The 23,205-nt window shown below is 35.2% G+C and overlaps 1 protein-coding gene across 1 annotated transcript in view; it reads right to left on the bottom strand.

Moving 5' to 3' along the window:
- Positions 1–437: 437 nt before the first annotated feature.
- The window catches only part of SLCO1C1 (solute carrier organic anion transporter family member 1C1), a 63,009-nt gene continuing 40,241 nt past the window's right edge, over positions 438–23,205 (bottom strand). The window contains exons 11-16 of the mRNA XM_032593917.1: positions 16,730–16,925; positions 12,542–12,707; positions 9,506–9,690; positions 7,637–7,701; positions 3,534–3,651; positions 438–2,003 (exon numbers count right to left, since the gene is read on the bottom strand). Coding sequence (XP_032449808.1) covers positions 1,781–2,003; positions 3,534–3,651; positions 7,637–7,701; positions 9,506–9,690; positions 12,542–12,707; positions 16,730–16,925 — 953 coding nt within the window. The 3' untranslated portion in view covers positions 438–1,780. The remainder of the gene's footprint in view (positions 2,004–3,533; positions 3,652–7,636; positions 7,702–9,505; positions 9,691–12,541; positions 12,708–16,729; positions 16,926–23,205) is intronic.

The raw sequence follows: 23,205 nt of genomic DNA, 5'->3' as shown, positions 1-23,205 counted from the left end.
TGTTTACAGATTTACTTGCAAAAAAATTATTTTTCATGATATTGCTACAAATGTTTAAAAAATAAAGAGGATGTGGGAGACAGGATGAAGAGCTTGAACTTTAATTATATCTCTACAGAGCAAATTCTTGACAAGTATACTCCCTCACCAACTTGGTAAATATTTATTGTGGGTAAGATTGATACTGAGATGACAAAAAAGAATTCCTGCTCTCACATTAGCACATCAGCAGCAGGTCTGATGTAGGCATGCTTGAAACAAAAAATGTCTATTTTCATTTTCAAAAATAGTAAAATATGAGAAAATCTTGCATCACTAATTCAAATAAAATGACAAAATGAATATACACTTAAAGGAAATTTTCTCTTCTCTCCATCCTAAACTTTCCATCTTTTTTTTTTCTATTCATACTTACAGGATTGGTATGTAATGGAAAAATGAAAAGACAGCAAACTATTTTGTTTGTACTATATTATCCTTCCATTGTTGAAGACTATTACCTTTTTGAGCTAGACCTTCTTGTTGGACATAGGCTCCAAGAAACTCCTCAAAAAACTTATTTTTGGGAGTTTCCTGATTGCACATTCTGTTTGTTGTATAGGCTGCTAATAATTGCAGTACAATTTCGAGATTCCACTGGGGCGGTCTCTACCTTAATTCTGCTTTTCTTGTGAGGCCCAAGCCCCTCTTATGCAGCTGTGGTGGAGACAGAAAAATATAGTACATAATAGAGCTGACGATTAAAGATGGTGGACTGCTGAGCCTACTATATCTTCTCAGAGGAGCACCAGGAAGCCCGCAAAGAGGAAAGGGCTGCCCTGACTTATTCAGTTGTCCAGAAACAGAGAGCTATCTGGCAGGCCGCAGCAGTGTCAGCAGCCTGCCCAGAAACTATTAGGCCCTGTGATGAGTGCCAGTTAGAGCACCCAAGAACCACACCATCACTCAACCCCTCAGTCTGCATTCCTGTTATAACACCTACGGCTACTGTACTTTCAGAAATTCAACTTTCAAATATGTTTTAGGATCACGTCACGTGCATACATGTGGAACAACTTACATTCAAATTGGGACAGTATTGTATTAACAATATTTTTAATCCACTAAATTTATAGAAGGACAATAAAGCATGTTAATATTAATTTTATTACTTTACCACCATGGTCACTTTAAGCATCACACACAATGCACATATAATGAATGGTAGAATAGGTAATAATCCAAAATTCTAATCTCCCAAGATTATTTGCCACTATACATTTCTGTATCAATTACTGTATTCCAAAAAAAAAAAAAAAAGGAAGAGCTTAAAAATATCTTTCTCTACATGTTCTGACTCTATCCTAGCATCTGCATTAAGGTCATATTTAAAGGAGGCCAAGATATAATTTAATTTTTTAACAGTATTCTCTCCCCCTTGACAAGTATCTCAGTTTAGAAATTACACACAGCCATTAGACTATTAGGACACTTGTTCTACTAGAAATACGGCTACTATATCAATGGGCACAAGGCAAAATTTAGCAGGACGAGTAAATAATATAAGTAATTTATATAAATAATATAATGAATTAAAAGGTTTAGATGAACTTTATTATCTACATTGTCTGTTATATGTTTAATTATATTTGTTATCAGATACGTCATCTAATACTTAGGGTCAAAATCCAAGACATCTTTTGAAAGAAGAAAAAAAATTACACTTTAAAAACCCTTTAGATTGAAATCTATTTGCAGAATTTCCAGAAATTAGAAAACATGGCTTCAAGTCGTAATCTTTCTAAAGCTGTGTTTCCTTGCCTGGCCAGTAGTTGGGTTGTAGCAAATGATCATCTGTAGTACAGTTTTCCTTCCTGATTGTTGTAGACACCATTGTTCCTTCTCTCTTGGTTCTGAAGCTTCTATGTTTTGAAACACAATTTTTCTTTAAAGTGAAAAGTACTGCAATACTTAGGAAAATAGACACTGTGCCCAGCATCACAGTTAGTCCCAGATATATGTGTCTAAAAGAAGAGAGACGCTCAATCACAATTATTGCAACTATCCAACTTTAAAGTGTGAAAGGAAGGCAACGTTAATCAATAAATATCATGTCAATAAAACCGATCTACCAATGAAACCATCATGAGGATGATTTTCCTTAAGAATGCAGATTCAGTGGCTATAAAAGAGCTTTCTGTGAACATTAGGCAGACTATTGAAGACAGTGTACTAATATAAAGCCATCTCTTAGTGATGCCATAATTTTAGTTACTACTAATTACATAATCAGTTCCATCCTCTCTGTAAATTATTCCCTTAAACCAGGTGACCATATGCCTATTTGTCCAGAACAGTCCTAGCTTATGCTGGTGTTATCCCAGTGTACTTTTTAATAGTGCCCCTTTCACTCTCAAAAGTGTCCAGGTTGAATAATAAATTATGTGGTTACCCTACCCTTGAAACTTGCCCAGATGCACTTCTACAAAAAAAAAAAAAAAAAAAAAAAAAAAAAAAAAAAAAAAAAAAAAAGGGAGCAATGTTAAGGGAGAATCAGAGCTCTTAGTAGAGCAGAATGAGGTTTGATTCACTTTCTTCAATAAGAAGACTTTAGTTCTTCATTCTATCATAAAACAGGACAGGTTAAATGATTTATTCTGGTCACCTTGTACACATACTCAGTCTCTGACTGAAATACATTGTCTTTACATTAAAGTGAATGCAGCCTTAGCAAATGTGAGCAAAGCACAAATTCTACTCACAGATCAAGTCCCTTTCAAACCAAAATAAATTTCTCACATAACATCAAAGCCTATTAAATCAAACAAACTTATTTAAGATGGTTGGCTCAATTCACATCCAACTTCCAACTTACACAGTTCAGTACCAAGTTTATTTCTCCAGAAAATGCTCAGATTGTAAATCTAAAAAAAAAAAAAATCCTTCCTGCTTTTAAGCCATTGAAGCATTGCTTTAAGCAATAAGGGGACTAAGTGTTGGATGAACTGAACTGAATGATACCATAGTGAAAAAGCCATGCCCCTCAGCTCCATACACACTCATACACACAGAAAAAACCTTTTACTTTTATGCATCTCAAGTACTGGAATAATTGAACATCAGTTTGGCAATAAAAGCTAGACAGATTTAGAGCCAAATCCAACACTTGCCCAGGGGGATTATATCTGACGTAAATGGGACAGTTTGGCTCAGTTTAAAAAAGAATAGAATTGAACCCAAAATGTGACCTAAATTTAAATGCTTCTGAGCTCCAGAGAATTACCCACTTGTGCGCATAAAGTTGCCAAATTCTATTGTATTCTGGAATCTTTTGTGAATTTTTTAAAAAATGATTACTCATTTAAGATGGGAGTCGAGATTAGGAATGGGGACAAACACAGGTCTAGCCAAGTGAATAATAAAATTATTCTATAAAATAGAACACACCTCTTAGTTACATTATCATTCTGCAGTGAAACTACATAAGGAATGTTTACTGCCAACTTCATTGTGCAAAGTAGCAGTGAGATGCAGGAATGAGGATGATACGGTACCTGAAAGCATTTGAATCATATAATCTGCAGGATCCTCTACTTCCACATCTTTTAAATCCCCATTTGAGGCATGAAGTGTCAATCAAAATTCCAAAATACACGGGAGCTGGGATTCCTGCTGTGTGGAAAACAAATAATTGCTTTTAAAAATATACACACCTCTTTGTAATGAATGAGTCTCTGGAACCAATTACTTTCAAACTAAAAAAAAAAAAAAATACTGCTTTGGAGGTAATAGGGTACCTATAGGAGACCGGGATATGCCACCTCATCATCTTCCTCTGGCATAAAGGTTATTTTGAGAAACAGAAGGCACAGGAGAAGCCCTGAAGATAGAACGCGTTTCCTTGTGTAAGGGAAATTTACATTTATAGAGAAATCTCCATTTGTAAGAGGGTCCTCCTCTCTGTACCAAGGAGAGAAGGATGATTCTTAATTCCAAGAGGCTTTTAGCAAAGGAGAAGGTGTACAGCTAAATCTCCATAACAGGGGCGCCTGGGTGGCTTGGTCGGTTAAGCGTCCGACTTCGGCTCAGGTCATGATCTCACGGTCCGTGAGTTCGAGCCCCACGTCGGGCTCTGTGCTGACAGCTCAGAGCCTGGAGCCTGTTTCAGATTCTGTGTCTCCCTCTCTCTCTGCCCCTCCCCTGTTCATGCTCTGTCTCTCTCTGTCTCAAAAATAAATAAATGTTAAAAAAAAATTAAAATAAATAAATAAATAAATAAATAAATAAATAAATAAATAAATAAATCTCCATAACAAACCTAACCCCTGTGTACCTTACTTTTCCTGGTCATCTTCCCATTACTTAAGAATGGGTTTTACTATTTTATGCTTTTATCACCCTTCTATTGGGCTGAAAATACTGATTCTAATTATATTAACATCTCATCTGTTTTATCTAAAAATATGTAATAGTTCAACATAACAATACCAATGTTAATATTAAAGATAAGACTGCAAAATGTAGTGAGGCTATGTGGATTTGGTAATGATCATGTCCTTTTAAGTCTAAATGTTTTTCTTTACGGTTATGCCCTCTTATATGATATACAGCTAGTTTCAGTTTGTTTGAAAAATGTCTTAGTTTCTTTCCATTGCTTTTTAATTATAGAAAACCTTTCCATAATTTCAAATTAAAACATAAAGAAGAGTTACATTTACAAACTCTACTTTCCATCCTGTCCTCTCTTTTTCCCTTTCTTCCCTTACAGTCACCACCACCACCATCATCATCATCATGTTTTTAGTTTATACTTCCTTTGTTTCTTTTTTTAAATATTAGCAAATACATTTGCATATGCATATAATATTTCCACTTTTCCATACTTCTTACAGCAAATGCATCATACAACGAACATTGTTCAACATTTTACTTCATTTCACTTAAGAGTCTATCCTGGGTATCCTTTGGTATATAGACTATTATGTCCCTCCAAAATTCAGATGTTGAAGCCCTAACCTTAATATGACTGCACTTGGGGATAGAGTTATTAGGCAGATAATTAAGGTTAAATGAAGCCATAAGGGTAGGGACTTAATTCAGTAGGACTGGTGTTCTAATCAGAAGAGGAAAAGATACCAAAGCTCTCCCCCTCTCTCCATGTGTACACAGACTAAGATGCTTGTGAGGACACCGTGAGAAGGCAGCTGATTATAAACCAAGAAAAGAGGTCTCAGAGATCTCACCAAAGACCAGGCCTGTGGGCACCTTCATTTTGGACTTCCCAGCCTTCAGAACCGTGGGAAAATAAATTTCTGTTGTTTAAGTCCTTCGGTCTGTGGTATTCTGTCATGGCAGTTAGAACTGACTAATCTACTTGTTAACATTAGACAGAGATTTTTTTCCCCATTCTTCCTCACAGCTCCATAGGATTCCACCATATGGGTTCACTATACTTTATTTAAATATCTCATATTGATGGACAACTAGACTGCAGTTTTGCTATTACACATAATGCCACAATGAGACATTCATAACCTTTGACTTATTTCATAGTTTTGCTAGCATATTTTTGGCATCAATGCCTACAAGTGGGATTGCTAGGTCAAAAGATATATCTATATGTAATTTTGTTAGTTATTGCCACATAACCCTCCAATGAGTGTTGAGACCATTGAGAAATGGTACCATGTGCTCAAAAGTAATGTTTAAGTGTACCTATTTTCCCATACTTTGCAAACAACATTTGGTAATTTGCAAATCTGATAAGCAAAAAATATTATATCAGTGCAATTTCAATTTGTGCTCTCCTTATTATGGGAGAGTTTGACATTTTTTTATATATGAGGCATTTACATTTTTTTCTATGAAATGGCTATTCATATCTTCTACCCATTTCTCAACTTGCGTGTTGGTCCTTTTGTTCTTAACACCTAGAGGCTCTCTTTATCACAGAGATTTTATAAATTTTTTGTTACATAAATTGCAAAAAAAAATTGTTCCCAGTTGATCATTTGCCTTTTGACTTTGCTTATGATATTTTTGCCATTTCCAAGTACAGTAAAAACTTGGATTGAGAGCAACTTGTTCTGCGAGTGTTCTGCAAGATGAACAAACATTTGTAATAAATTTTAACTTGATAAATGAGCAATGTCTTGCAATCTGAGTAGTATGTGATGCCAAACATCACATGATCACAACTGAGCCAATGGTTCTTGAAATTCGCTTTGATATACAAATGCTTTGGATTACAAGCATGTTTCTGGAACGAATTATGCTCTCAAACCAAGGTTTTACTGGATATATTTTTATGAAATCAATTTTATGAATCATTTCTTTTTTTATACTTTATTTTTATTTATTTATTTTTTAAGTAGACTCCATGCCCAACATGGCGTTTGAACTCATGACCCTGAGATCAAGAGCCACATGCTCTACTGAGCCAGCCAGTAGAAATCTTTTGCACAGTGTAGGTTACATTACATTTCCAAAGGGAGGTAGATATAGAAACCAATTCCAGCTAGGGACATACTTCAGGCTCGATAATCTGACATTTTTCAAGATAATCTTTGTTTTTAGGTCATAGAATTAAAGCCAGCCATGATGGCATCTTCATATTGCAGCCATACTGTATCTTCATATATACCCATTTCATATCAAGATCTATTTATTTTCAGATTTTTTAAAGATCTGAGTTTATTTTTCTCTCTAGTATTTCTTTTCTGTTAAATTACAGAGGAATATTTATGATTGTTTCACTTTCTTCTTTAGAATATAAACTTTGTACAGATAGAAAATTTATCTGATTCATTAACTCTATTTTCTATTGACTTTAACTTAAATGCATATTGAAAAATCTTCTAGCTAGTAAAAAACATTCCAATTACATTTAGAAAATTGTCAACTCAAAGCCATACTGTTTTGATTGCATGAATGAACTGATATTTCTTTTTTTTTTTTTTTTCAACGTTTATTTATTTCTGGGACAGAGAGAGACAGAGCATGAACGGGGGAGGGGCAGAGAGAGAAGGAGACACAGAATCGGAAACAGGCTCCAGGCTCTGAGCCATCAGCCCAGAGCCTGACGCGGGGCTCGAACTCACGGACCGCGAGATCGTGACCTGGTTGAAGTCGGACGCTTAACGACTGCGCCACCCAGGTGCCCCTAAACTGATATTTCTAACAAATGATACATCCTAGCATTGAGAGTAGCTCAAAAGAATTCCTTCAATTTTAATAACTGAAAAAAAATATATTAAAGCTTCAGTCTTTCTTACTGATTCATATCTTCCTTTATTCTCAGAGGGCTTTTTTATAATAAGAATAAACTTTTTGACAATAGACCAATGCTGGAAGAGACAAGATTATTAAACGAAAAATGTCACTAATTTCACAAAATCCCTTTATTATACCATGGGCAGAGCATTGGCTCTCAAGAAATATTTACAGAACAAAGGATGGGAGAGAATAAAGGAAGGAAGGAAGGAAGGAAGGAAGGAAGGAAGGAAGGAAGGAAGGAAGGAAGGAAGGAAGGAAAAACGATATGCATCTAACCGCCTATATTATGTAGTTATGCATGATAATTCTATAAAAATACATAGAAAGGTATTCAAAATACATTTATCATGGCTATCATAATTAAAACATAAATTATACTTACCAAGAACTCTTATTGCCAAGGTGTAGATTCCCAGGGCAAAAGACTTAAGTTGTGGCTTAATGCACCTAAAAACAACAAAAGCACTATAAAAAAAATATAGTGAAGAACAATTCTGGTCTGAGAATTCTGGGGCAATGCTTTCTAAATCATGTTCCCATTTGAAAAAACAATTATTCAGGTTCTCCTTAAGCCCTTTTGTGAAGAACATATTTGTGGATGTCAGGTTCTATTTTTTATCTTTCCTAATCAATTTCCATAATATACTGTGGGAAATTAAAGATGTATATAATACTTTTGATTAATTTAATTTTAGAATAATATAATATTCATCCTTTAATCTTATGACTTAGTTTAAAAATCACCTAATCCATCTCATAAGATTGGTTTCCAATAAATTTGATGTTTTATGTTTAATAATTTTATCAATATTTGTAATATTTTTAGGTTATTTTGATTAATTGTATAATAGTAATATTTGCAAGGCTAATTTCATAATAAAAAATTTATCAATGACCATACTAGTTATGAAACTAATATTTTAAAGTTTGAATTTATACATTTTTTTAACAGAGCTCTATGATAGGAGAATCAATAAAAAATATTCAAAAATAAATTATATTACAACAGATGAGAAGCCTATAGGGAAGTTGAATGAAGATATAAGCACAAGGAGAAGAAATATGTAAGATATTTACTGTAAAAGATTTTTTGTATAATTTAAAGTTAGATGATATTAGTTATCTAATCTTTTTTTCTAGATTCCCACTGATTACATTTAAAAGAGTGATCTACATTGAAATCATCATATTTTTGGGGGTGCATGGGTGTCTCAGTTGGTTAAGTGTCTAACTTCTGATTTGGGCAGAGGTCATGATCTCATTGTTCATGAGATGGAGACCCTTACTGGGCTCTGTGCTGACAGCGTGAAGCCTGCTTGGGTTCTCTCCCTCTCTCTCTGACCCTCCCTCACTAGTGTTCTCTCTCAAAATAAGTATACTTTAAGATAAAATAAATAAAATAAAATCATTATATTTGTAAATGTAAATATTTATAATATACTGGAAATCAATGCTTAATTACTACTAAACTTATGATAAATTTTTAGATGTCCACTTAATGTGCAAAAGTGGTGCACAGTTTTAAAAATTATTTTAGTGTTTTATAAGCAAAAACCCTTGGGGTCATTAACATATATTCATGAATTAGAGAAAATTGATTAAAAAATCATGAACACCTCCCCCCCCCCCACACACAGATAATTCCAGTCAGAACAAGAAAAATAACCTTACAGATTAAAATAATAAATGTGAAACACTGTGGTATTAAATGAATCTTTAAAGTATTTTAAAATTTTATCACCAATAATTCAGTGAAACCATGTTTAATCTAAAACAGGTTTAGTTTAGGGGCACCTGGTTGGCTTTGTTGGTAAAGCATGCAACTCTTGATCTCAGGGTTGTAAGTTCGAGCCCCACAATTGGGTAAAGAGATTACTTATATATAAAATCTTAAACACACACACACACACACACACACACACACACACACACACACACACTTAGTCTACACTGGTTAATATTACTGCCACCATTAGAAATAGCATACTGTTTTTAAGTAGCTACAGTGATGTAGGCACTGACATTGCTCTGATCTGAAAAATTGATCTGAAAAATTTTAACTAGAAAAACTTCAACCATATATTTACATAAAAGCCCAAAGTGGGAAAAGGATAAAACTAGAACAAGGATGTGGGACAAGTTCCCTAAAAGAGCTATAAGGAATCATAATTCCATAGATCAGAATTTGAAATCAATCCTCTAGATGATTATAGTATTATATTAAAATTGGGGCAGGGAAATCAGTGTTCACCTTAGAAGCAATATGTATCCAGGTATGCCACCTAGGGATAAAGTATAGGATGTGATGACTGAAATTACAAGGAAATACAGAAACATTTTGGGACATCCATTATCTTTTTGACATCTGCCCATCACGCCTGAGGAATTTCCTGACTTTGAGGCTGCAATTCCCACACAGGTGCAGTTATAAAACATCTGTAACACAACAGAAAAGAGTCCCAATTATTGAGTTAACATTTGAATAAAGTTGAAGATAAGTATTCATTTTAAAAGACCTCACAGTATAATATATATGTATTATATAAACAATAAGGTAAATATTCTTTTACTTCTTGGTGTTAGGGTATATCAAGCAAAGTAAAATCTATATAGATAACTTTTTTTTTTTTTATCCAAACAGAAGGTGGTTGGTCTTCAAACTAGTGACATCACAGAACAATCTCTCAGTAAGTCCTAGTAAATCCAATCATACCTTATCTCTTTCTCTGCCACTTCCAAGTCTAGGCCACCATTATTTCTTGTCTTGGTTATTGCAATGATCTCTTTACACTCAACTTACATCCACTCTTATCCAGCTATCATCTGTTACCCACATAGTAACCAAAGTGAGCCTTTAAAAATGGCAGTCACTATTCTCAGCTTTCTAATAGCTTCTTATCACACTTGTTGTATAAAATCCAAAATCATAGTGGCTTACACACTATCATGGATTCTGCTCTAACCTCACTCTTCAATGATCTTCCCCCTCTTCCTCTGTTTCAGCCACACAAATGGGCTTCCACTGTGTCCTTGCAAACCCTCAACCATGGCAAGTTTACCCACGTCTCATAGCCTTGCTGTTTTCTCTGCTGGAAAGCTCTGCCAGATAGCTATAAGGTTGGCACACATACCTCAGGTCTCTGCTCATTAGAGAGGGCTTCCATGACTACCCATTCAAAAGACTATCCCCATCTCTCCATCCTTTATTCTATCTTTTCTTTACAGTGCTTATCACTACCCATTAGAATATTATATAATCATTTATTTTTAAATCATATACCCCCACTAGAATGAAACCTCTGGCAGAAACTGTCCGCTTTCTCATCATGGTACATGTACACTGTACATGAGGACCTAAAACGGGTCCTCAGGCACTCAATAAAACTTTGTTAAATAAATGGGCACAATTTGAAGACAGGACTTTATAATGGTTACCAGGGGGGGAAAACCTGAAAAAATAAACCTCAACTAAATCTTGGACATAAAGGCAACTTTTATAATCCCTATTAGTTTATTTTTGTAAATTTCATGTATAAATGTGTATATATTATGAGTTGTCACTTTTATCACAAAAGAGTTTGTGATGGGGCGCCTGGGTGGCTCAGTCGGTTGAGCGTCCGACTTCAGCTCAGGTCATGATCTCATAGTTCGTGGGTTCGAGCCCCATGATGGGCTCTGTGCTGACAGCTCAGAGCCTGGAGCCTGCTTCGGATTCTGTGTCTCCCTCTCTCTCTGCCCCTCCCCTGATCATTCTCTCTCTCTCTCTCCCTCTCTCTCTCTCAAAAAATAAACATTAAAAATTAAAAAACAAAAAACAAAAGGGTTTGTGAATTTTTAGATAAACAATGAAATAAAGTTGGCTTTCCTTTTCAAGGAAGAGTAGCAACATTGATTTTTTTTTTTTTTTTAATGCCAGGTAAAAGGCTTCTGAACTTTGACTCTGCTTCATACAAGATATGCGAGTTTAGGCATCTCAGTGCCTCAGTTCTCACATATGGAAAAAAAAAGTAAAGTAATACCCAATTACTTGAAGACCATGATATTTAAATCCATTTTTTTAAAGCACCTTTCTTAGTTTCTGGCATGAATGCCTTCAATAAGTGGAAGTTCTAGTCAAGGAAAACTTCCAAGCAGTTTGGACAAAAAAGTAGTAGCTGAAAGACAAGAAGGAGGAGGAGGATGGGAAAGAGAGAAAGAGAAGAAAGAAAGAATGAAAGAAAGGAAGAAAAGGGAGAAAGGGGGAGGGAGAGAGAGAGAAAGAGAGAGAGAGAGGAAGGGAGGGAGGGAGAAAGGAGAGAGGGAAGGGAAGAGGAAGTAAAAAAACGCTCAGATTTCAGATGGATAAGTAGTCCTATTTACTGTTGCTAGAGGCCAATCCTTCATGTTCTGAATAAAATGTCAAAATAACAATAAACAGAGAAAATCAACATGTTACTCTGTGTCTACAGATGTCTTTGTCTAAGCATTCTTATCTAGTTGATAAGCATATGCAAATAGACATGTGGGTTAATTTTCAGCCCTCCAGGACTGTCAAATACAGGCAGAGTTCATCAGCACAAGTAGACAGCAGTCTGACCCCTAGCCATATATACAGAGAGTACATGTTTGTACTAAGGAAGAGTCTATGTTTGGGGCAGAAACATAAAGGTGTGATTGGAGAAAGAGTCTTAATGCGTTAAGTACTTAATATCCTTCACAACTGATTTCTTATATTTATTTCCAACCTCAACTCCCTCATCCATCTTATAGCACCCCTTCATTCGAGCCCCCTACTCTCTTCATTATTACACACATCAGCTTGATTTCTCAGGCAGAGTGTTTGGAATCATCAATCTCCTAAATTTGTGATCCCTGGATTTAGACCTCTTGGACTAGACTTTCTAACACTGACCTCTATTTGTCCTCTCCCTAAAACCTCCAAGGACCACTGGTTTTGAGGTCAGGAAACATGGATCCCAATGCAGACCTTATCATATGATCTTATGACCAAGACTTTCTCATTTGAGGCTAAGATTCCTCATAAGCAAAATGAGAGAACTAGCTTACATCATTGCAAGGCTCTTCCAACATGTTTCATGATTCTAATTCTTATCCTAATTCTTTCAACAACTCTAGTCCACTAGCAACGGTGATGTTTCCTGTCTCCATACAAAAGAACAAGGGTAGAGTAAGAGCCAGGTCTGCTATAAGTGCAGTCTGCTGCTGGGTTTGTCCCTGAGCCCCTGCAGAGCTGTGTGGTTATGTATTGTCGCAGGCATCACAAACACACACATTAGGGCTTTCTTACCATAGTTTGTCCATTCCTGGTGGAGGTCTGACAGCCAGCGAGACATGCCGATGCATATGTGATTCCATTGTCGCCACACACAGGTTCCCATTTTGTCTCTGAACATTTGCATCTTGAGTTGCAATCTGAAAAGAGAGCTCGTTCATGATAAGAGACAGGTTTGGTTCTGAAAAGAAATGTAACAGTATAAAATATTACCTCTTAAGCAGGCAGCACCCTAATATTTTCAAAAATCAATGTTCTTGAATGATATAAATGGCACTGCCAACAGAGTTTGCCTTTTGGAAACACAACTGTCATCGGAAATGCCAACTTCTGATGATTAGATGTGAGTCTACTTTTAAGCAGCTTTCTCTTGAAAGTTATCTTTAGAAGTTTACAACTTCACATAATATCCAGTTCCAGGTTTATGGTTTTTACTAAAATTGACAGTGTCTAGGACCTTCTAATATATTCCTATGCAAAGATGTAGGAAGATGGCTAACAAGGCAGAAAAGAAATAAACTTTTAGAGTGATTTATGACATTACTGAAATGCACTGCAAGTAGTGTATGCTTGTACATGCGTGCATGTGTGTAAATTTCCTTCAGAATTGTTGTCTAAGCATCAGTAGAATGGACATTGCTGATGGTGTGGTGAAAGAAAAAAAAACAAGCAGTCAACATTATTTCAACAGATCTTGGTTTGGAGAGCTACATATCCTATTTGTCTGTCTAATAAATGTATTGCCAGTTCATCTAACTTTTCTCTCTCTCTTTTTCTCTTTCATAATCTCCCACACTACGTAGCTCATCCATATCTTAAGGCATTCTTTCTAACTCTCTTGCACATGCTTTTTCAATGACTTACCCATTCATTTGTTCATGTGTTCAAAAATTTTGTGGAAGCCTTCTAAGTGCTAGCTTGGGGAAGAGAGAAGAGAGTTACAAATATGAATGAGAATATATGCCCTTAAGGAGCTGGCTTTTTTGTTTTAATCACTCCCTTTACATAATTTTGATTGTCTTCTCTCTTTTCTCTCCCTCTCTGTCATTCTGTCCTACCTTCCCCTTTTAACTCTCCCAGTATTCCTTCTCTTTCACATCTATTTCTTCCTCTCACCTGAATTACCTAACCCTTCTACTCTTATTCTCCTTGCTCTTTTCATATTCCTTTATTCTTCTGAGGGGGTACTTATGCAATGGTATTTCTCTTCTACCTGTACCTTATTTTTCATCCCTTGGCACTCCATCATTCTTTGCTTTTTCTCTCTTGTTTTGAATCTATTTATTTGCTTATTCTCCTCTCATTTTTTCCCTGAAGTATTTGAGAGACTTAAAACCAAAACAACAACAACAAAAAACCCACATACACTATCATGTATACTGAGTGGGGGCAGGAACTGTTTGTTTCTATTAACTCCTGTATCTCCAGCACTAAGAACAATTTGGGATATATGCTGTTAAGAAACCAGATTTCTGGTAAGTCGAAGTAAAATGCTATTCTATTTTGGAGGGGAAAAAGCAGTCATTTTGGCCCCTCCTTCTAAGAGGTATTTCATATAATGATTGCAATTATAATTTCGTAACTGATGGAATATTCCATCTGGTAGAACTCCTGTGCATGTGGTTACCTCAAACATAAAAACGAAAGCCTCTGAGATGTCTTCAGACAGAATAAAAGGGTATAAACAGGCTTCCTGAGAAATCTTGTAGGAATATTTCAACCATTCTCTTCCATAAGGTGCTAATCGTTAAATTAATTGAGACTGTTGGTAGTATCTAACAGTATAAATAAATGCCTTGAAAGCTTAGAATCAGGCCACTATGGATATTGTAGGACTAAGGTCTCAGAAGTCTGGTGCTGAAAGAGTTTTGGGGGAGATCTAGGTCAACTTCTCATTTGGTAGATCAGGAAAATCAGGTCCAAAGTCGGCAAATTATTGGCTCTATTTCACAATGTTTATTAGTGACAAACTTCAAAATGAGAACTCTTCCAAGTCTCTGGATTCCAAATTCGGGTATAACATCAAACTTACTCTCAATATTACAGAAGAAAAGCTTCTTCCATTACCACATCTAAAGCTGTCTACAAGGTTCCTGTTGAGTGTCCAGAATCAAAACAGCCTTGTGGAACAAAGCAACTGAGGATAATCCCTGGGGAGCATGTTGTATCTTATAAGGCCAATCATGTTATCTACTAAACGTAAGTCACATTTATCATCTAGGACAATCTTGTAGTGGAAATTAGTTGCATATTTTACAAAGGATGTGCTTACAGTGTTGTTATTTAAAATTTTAAGATAAGTTTAATCAAATAAGTCAGAATGCTTATACTTGAATGAGATTTTTCTTTCAAAATAGTCATACTGGATGGAAGAGCTTTTTCATGGTATGCTGCCATTGCTTTTGGCAGCTTCCAATAGCAAAGCTACTTGTAAGGTTAAATCTTTGCCATTACTGAGAATATTCTGAAATATATGGAAAGCAATTGCAAAAGAGGAGTTTTAGAATGTTTTAACAATGATAGCATTATGGCAATGTAGTTATTGTCTTTCAAGGTGACTGCTTTCAAGGGCTAGTACTCATGCAATGAATATATTATCTTTTCTTTGTTTAAAAATATTTAATCATTTATTTTGTGGGTATACTTTTATTTGAACTTCAAAAGTTAGTGACTGTTTATGTGTTTGCTTCTGGCTTCAAGACTGCATGATGCGGTAGACAGAATATTATATGTTGACGAGATAATTGACCTTTCTAAACACATTTTCCTTTAAACGAGGATAACAAAACTTACCTCATAAAGATGGTCTGAGGATACAAGTGAGATAATGAAAGTTATGCTGTTTTGTAAATTGCAAAATACAAAGTACTTTACCACTGTCCATCTACCATTAGGATTATAGGGACAGTTAAAGATAACACAGAGCTTCTACTCTCTTTAGAATCTTCTTGCAATTCCTATTGATAATTAATGTCCTTAATCTACATTGCTGACTATTACCAAGTCAATGCTACACTCAGTTAAGTCTAATATTACTGCGGTAACTCCCAGGAGCAATGGTATATAAACTTGGCAGTCACTAATTTTCCTGGACATTTTAGATGGTGAAAAGTGTAGTTGATGTTCACTTAACAGCAGGAGAAACCAGGTTAATGAAGGTGCTGGAGACTGGAATATGGAAACAAGACAGATAGGTGAGCTTGGAAGGAGGTATAGGAAGAAAGCTGGAGAGCAAACAGTAAATAAGAGGCACCTGAACTAGCAGAAGACAGAACATTAGATCAGCAGAGTTTTAGGCAGTCAGGCAGTGCAGTCACAGTGATAGGCTTGGCACATAGTAGCGGCTTAATAACTTTTTTTTTTTAATAGAAAATGCATAATTAGGTGGAAGAATGAAGAGAGCTACCTCTGGGAACTCTTGTTCAGAGGTAGAGTGATATCAAGGACTCTTGAAAGGAAAAGACAGAGTAGTTTCTTCAAGATCCAGCTTTGTATTAGGAGTGATAGACCCTGGAAACTAAGAAAATTAATCATCTACCTTACATAAGATGGCATAGGTTTGAGAGCATAATAAATATTCCCTTGACCAACTGCAAAGAGCTAAAGAGAGCTGTTGTGTGGGTTACTGGGCTGAGGAATAGCATTCTTTCCTGAAACTTCACATGATTTGAGTATAACAGAGAGAACAAAAAGTGTCACAGAGAACTTTCCAGTTATCCAAGTGTTCAAAGAAAAAAAAATTGTTTACAAATGGCGCATTGATTTTGTGCCAGGCAAGTACTAATCACTTCCGTGTATATTATCTTGCTTAAGGCTTACAAAATTTTATAAGGTAGCTATAATTCTTATTTAAAAATTTGAGACTTGATTAGATTAAATGATCTATACAATGTCACTTCACTAATAATGGGCAGAGGCAAAATTCAAGGTCTGTATTTTCCACTATTAGGTTGCTTCCCTAAAGTAAGATGTAGATTTAGTATTTTTAATAATTTCTCTTAGACAACCAAATTCAAAGGAGATGACAGATTTTGGTGACAATAACAGTTTCCATGTCAAAGTACAGTCAGCTATTTCACAATAAAACAATAATTTCCTTCTCATAGTTAGGATGCTTAAAATCAAATTATCTTATTTTGAAATTCTATCAATAATTTGATTAAACAAGCCAATGTCCTCAGATAACTTAATGAGTGAACATACCCTTGGTAGGAAATAGTTAGTCCTGCCACATCAGAATTTTCACAGCCCAGTGCAAACAGGGAAAGGAATAGGAGGTACCCAAGAACAGATGATCCCAAGTAGAGTTTTGCAGCTCCATACAGACTGATTCTGAATTTTTTCATAACTATTCCCCCAGAGAATATTCCAAGGGCCACTGCAGGTATATTGATGAGCCCTGAGGAATAAAAAATATATATGTCATTTTGTGAATCTCTAAAAGAAATCTGAGTACACTGACATAAACTTTCTAAGGGATTATACAAAATTTATAATACTTCCTGACAAATTGTTAGACTAGTTGGTCATTTTAAGTTATAGAAATATTCATTCACTATTGTCTATTGACATATCAAGAGATTTTGATGAATGTCTAGGTTATGGATTAAGGATAGCCCAACAGAGTCTCAGAGGTCTGCCTAAAACAGTGTCTAGCACAGAGTCCAAAATCAACAAACAATGAGTTAGTCAATGAGTCAATGTCTTTCTGGTCTAATCCCAGGATTGACATGTTCAATCAAAGGGCAACTGGGTGAAGTTAATGTTCTTTAAGGTTATGTGTAAAAGACTAATAGGCACGTGGAATTTAGGGAACAAAGAAACAGTGTTCATTCTTTTTTCTGGCCCAAACAAAATTTATTTTTATTTACACTCTTGTCTGCTTAGTCTGATATCCTTAACAACCACCACAAAAAAACAACAATAACAATGTATTAATAGACTACTTTTATATTTATTATTTGCTTATGATGTACCAGCCACTCACGTAAGCATCTGATATATCTCTCACATTTACCCTTTACCACAACTCTAGGTAGCTATATTGTTAATTTCACTTCAGACAGCAATTTACTTATGGTCATGGTTAGTAAGTGTTAAAACCAGATTTGACAAGATAGAATCTAATGTTAAATCCCCTGCTTTTAATCACTACGTTATACTGTCTCTCCTTCTAAGCATTTGGGAGACAGGATTCTTGATAAACAAATGTGCAGCCTCACTAGTAATCAAATAAATGTAATTTTAAAACAATACCAGGAAGAGGTCTAACAAAGTGGTTGAGAGCTTGGACTCTGGAGACCTAACTGGCTGGGTTTGGATCTCAGTCACACATCTTAATAGTTGTGCAACTGCAGGTGATACTCTGAATTTCTATAAATCTGTCTCCTTACCTATAATATGGAGCAAATAATAGTGCTGAGGTGACTGAATAACATCGAAACTTCCTAGCACAATATATGGCACAAAAATATCATTCAATTAAGTTATTATTAGCATTTCAAGCTATCAGATTCACAAAGATGAAAATACTGGGATGGGTGGGGAGATTGGAACATGTCTGTATTAGAAAAGGTGGGGAAAGAGGCTCTTTGATGACTTGGTTGGATTTTTAAATTGGAACGGTAACATTAATATGGTCACATTAGAAATCAACTCACCTCAAAGGGGGCATAATCACAAAATTAGTGAAATAAAAAAAAAAGAGGAGGTGATAGGTTTTGCTTTCTCAACTAAACTGAGGTTTGTGGCTATGAAAAGTGGCAGAGATGAATGTATATGGGGCCCCTAAAGAGCCAAACATCAACTAAGAGGAACCTGATTATTATTTATTTTAAAAAAGAGAGAAGATAATGGGAGATAATATAACAAACTTGAGTTCTCATGACTCAAATTAAATGCTAATATTTTCTCCCAATTTTTCTGATTTTTAAATATGAAGATATATAAAACACATTCTTTCTCTGTTCCAGATTCCATCTTCCTTCTTAAGAACTAAGCACTGCCATGGATTTGATGTGTATCATTTAAGTCCCTACTTTTACACACACATATTCATAGTTCTTGACTTTGAATCATCCTCTCATAGATCCAAGACTTACAGAAAAAGGGCCGAGTCCACTCTCTTTCAATTCTATCCCTCCAAAAGTAGTTTATAAAAAAAAAATATATCTTCTGTAGACGCCTGGGTAGCTCAGTCTGGTAACCATCCGACTTGATTTTGGCTCAGGTCATGATCTCATGGTGAGATTGAGCCCATGTTGGGCTTCCCCTGCCAGTGCAGAGCCTACTTGGGATTCTCTCTCCTCTCTCTGCCTCTACCCCACCACTTGCATGTGCTCTGTCTCTCTAAAAGTAAATAAACATTTTTTAAAAATATCATCTGAAAAATAGACTAAATTGAGACCTTCAGAGAACGTGCTTAGAATTTCATTTGTTTTGTAAGGTACAAATCAAACCTGGGACATAAGGCATCACAGCACGAAGGACACCCTTTGTTTTGTAGCTTCATGCTCTGTTGGTTTCCACTGACTTTTCCCCACCCTGATCTGGCCTAGAAGAGCCTGAGAACCAAAATGGGATTATGCTAATTGTATTGTTCCCACAGTACAGAATGTTAAATATCAGGGATATCCTCTCTTGACTGACCTCCTTTAAGAGGCTTGTGTTCTCTTAAAACTTCCAGAAAGTTTTATGTGTTCTCTTGCCTCCAGGCCTTTCTTAAAGAGATATCTGCTTCATCTGATACAATGTTCTTTCAAAACCCCACCCCAGTTCCCATATTTTTGTCTTTTAACACCTCCTTATCCTTTTGCTCTTGATTTAGGTATTGGCACCTTGTGCTAGAGAATATTTTTCTAACTTCAAGATTAGGTTTGTTTTCCCAGAGTACTCTGGGCTTCTCCTCATTAGAGATTTATCACAGCATCCGCCAGCCATATGGTGCCTTCAGGGACGTATCTAGCATCAGGGTACTCAAGTTGATCATCAGAATCTCCTTTCCTCCCTCTGCCTGTGGCCCTTCTACTGAGTCCCATAGGCAGCAGTCTTGATCCTTATCACAATTACCTGTTAGCTTGCCTGGTTTGCACCCCTTCCCCTCCAATCTCACCTTCAAGGCAAGAACTGTGCTCACCATCATATACTGTGCTCCTTGTAATTTTCCTTAAAAAGGTGCTGAATGACAAACTTTAGTTAAGTTTATTCAAGTATAACATTTCTCCTGGATAGTTTACTCTATTTTAAGATAATGGAATTTTAACATCATTCTGTTAAATAGTAGTAGTACATTTCAAATATACTGTCAGCTTGATTCTCCCTTTCAAATTCCGTAGGATCTGTAAGCTATCTATGCTGGGCCAAGTTGAGTGTACAGCAAATTTCCTGAACATTAAATGAAATGTGCTACTTGCCTCCCAAAGTTTCTTTACTTTGATTTCAGGCACTTTAAAGTCATTTAATGAGGTAGAAATTTCACTCTGATTTCTTCATTACACACTTTCTTCGCTATTCACACCATAAAATGTGTTGATCTTAAAACGTTTACCATCTAAATATTCCAAGTGGAAATATTAGTTGTAATTTACACTAGCATCCACAATTTGTTTCAATTTTTTATGCATTTATCTTGAATTTCATATACTTACTCAAATAACAGGAAAGCTAGGAGAAATTTAAGAGCAAATTTGTTACTGCTATTTCACTACACTCATTCATGTTGAAGACCTTATTCTTTGTTACTGTCCCAAACAAGAGTTATTAGACTTGTGTAAAATGCTTTAAGATGGTCAGCTACAGTTACAATATAAATTGGAAACTCTGATTCTCATACAAATATATGATAGGCTTAGCCATTAAGATGAATAGTAATGGGCTATAACAATAATAGTACTTTGGAATGTTTTAGAGCTTCTCTTCTGGTGAAGTAAAATTCTGTAATGTGTAATGGACCTCACTATATTACTCTAATGTTAGAAGATATAAATATTAAGATTTCAATTTTACAGGGGGAAATACAAGGAAAAATTTACGGGACTTTTCACACACACATATAGCCAATTTAGTATAGACAAAGAAGCAAAATTAGCCATCTTTCTTGAGTATAATAAAAGTATTTTTTCCTCACAAAGTAAGATTAGTTTCCATTATCTCACAGATTTTTAAAATAACTTGACCTACATACAGAACACATCTTAACACATATTTAATTTGCTATGCTAACTTAGCCACATAAATTAATATTTTCTAGTATAAGCAACGTTCCCCAAATAATTATCATATTTTTTTCATATTTGTCTGTGTAACATCTCCAAGAATTGAGAATGATAATCACTGTTATCAATGATAGTCAATGTCAATGCATCACGTCCACTAGAAACTGTCTGATTTAATTAAAAACTTTAAGAAATTAAGAAAAATGACTAATTGCAATCTGTGTAATAAGAAGGAAAACAAAACATAAGGTCATTTTCATATAACTCAACAGTGATAGGAGAAGCTTAAAAAAATAAAAGGAGAAAAATTACACTATCTAAACTTTTTCCAGTGGAGACAGCAATGGGAAAAAAAAGTTACACATTTGAAAAAGCAACATCGGGGCGCCTGGGTGGCGCAGTCGGTTAAGCGTCCGACTTCAACCAGGTCACGATCTCGCGGTCCGTGAGTTCGAGCCCCGCGTCAGGCTCTGGGCTGATGGCTCAGAGCCTGGAGCCTGCTTCCGATTCTGTGTCTCCCTCTCTCTCTGCCCCTCCCCCGTTCATGCTCTGTCTCTCTCTGTCCCAAAAATAAATAAACGTTGAAAAAAAAAAATTAAAAAAAAAAAAAAAAAAAAAAAAAAAAGGAACATTATTCTGTCATATACTTCCTAGTCCCTGAATTTGAAACATTTTTGTTGCCTATTTTTCTTTGATTTTCTTTGCAAAATTAAAGTAGTTAACCTGAGAAAATATTATTTCTAAATTTTAGAAATATGGCCAATATGTAAAAACATGTATAGCAAAAATAAATCGTCATTGTAACAACTGGCCTTTGAACACATAGGAAAATTTCTGCTTATTATTTCCTCCATGTGATGTCAAATGCCTACTCTGAGAGGAGAGGGGAAATGTGCTTTCTTTGTGCTTCCCCCTTGCTTTATCACACAAACGATCATTCCTTGTAGCCTCCCCACCCCTCACAAAATGAAAGAGAGAGAGAAATAGGATAGAAGAAGAGAAAGCGAAAAAACAATATTTACTGAATGACAGCTATGTACATTTACAATGTATTCTATATGTCTTATTTCATTGCTATTTTAAACTAATGATGCTTTTATTTTTACCATTCTACAGATAATCAAAGTAGGTGTTAAGGATGTCGACTAACTTACACACTGACCCTTAACTAATGTGAAACCAAAATGCACTCAGGAAAGAATCCTAGCTACAATGATTGAAATCATTAGACACTATTACTTATTTCTCACAAAAGTACTTGAATTAGCTGAAGACATGATGTGCTAGAAACTATGAGGAATCAGAATTTTAGGCAAACTTTGATAGATGAATGAAAACATTCTGATGATGAGTTTGGATCTCAGAGACCATCTGAGTGTACAGAGAAGGGTTATGGTTAAAAGAAATAAGTCACCCAGAATTTAAAATAGAATTATTAGATTTTTTTGGTCAGTTTTCCAAAAATAATTATGTCCAGAGAGGAAATATAACTCAGAAACTCAGGGGAAATAATTCTATTCCTGACTACATCATAATGTATGTATGCAGTTAGGCAGGCCATTGAATCTCTCAAAATTTCAAGTTCTTTCATCTGTGCTAGTTTTTCACAAAAATAATTTTATAAGCAAAAAGTATTTATTACCTACCCAGTAGATTATGTATAATTTTGTTTTCTATTATAAACACATTTCTCCAAAAAATGCTCTTAATTTTCCCTTATGAAATGTTTTTAAGTTGAAATAAAAATGTATTTATGATTCCACTGACAGCAAAATCAAATACCCTCAAACTCTGTTATGCACATGTTGAATAATAATAAACAAACATACACTTAAAGATGTGTCACTTCATTACAACTCATGGGGGAAAGATAGATTTTCCATTTGATATATCAACCTTGACCTTCTTTTTCACATTATACAAAAAAACCAAAACAAAAAAACAAACAAAAAAAAACAGGCTACTAGTAGAAATATTAGCAAGGCATTTTCATGAAAACATATAGCACTAATGAGAAAGAAAAAGACTGGAAAGTAGACTTAACTAAAAGTAAGAAGCTCATCATTAGGAGAGTGAAAAGAAGAACTGAAGTCTGTGAGAAAATATTTACAATACATATATTCAATAACTTGTATCACAATTAGTGAACCTATATCAGAAAAAAAGTACCTACCCCTACAAGTCTATAAGAAAAAACTGACAGCTCAAGAAAAATAGACAATTTGAACATAATTAACAAAAGAGAATGTTGAAATGACCAACAAGCCTCCAGAAAAAGTGCTCAACATCATTAGTTATTGGTGAAATGCAAATAAACTACAATAAGATTATCACCACACCGTATAAGAATGATTACAATGACAAAGACTGGCAATACTAAGTGTGATACGGATGTGGAGTGACTGGAACGCTCTTACACTACTAGCATGACTATAAATCTGCACAACCCTACTGAAACGTTTTGGT

The sequence above is a fragment of the Lynx canadensis genome, chromosome B4 (genome assembly GCF_007474595.2).
Source record: "Lynx canadensis isolate LIC74 chromosome B4, mLynCan4.pri.v2, whole genome shotgun sequence".
NCBI classification, from domain to species: Eukaryota; Metazoa; Chordata; class Mammalia; order Carnivora; family Felidae; genus Lynx; species Lynx canadensis.
Note: the sequence above shows the minus strand (reverse complement) of the source record. Positions and strands in the feature narration are given on the sequence as shown.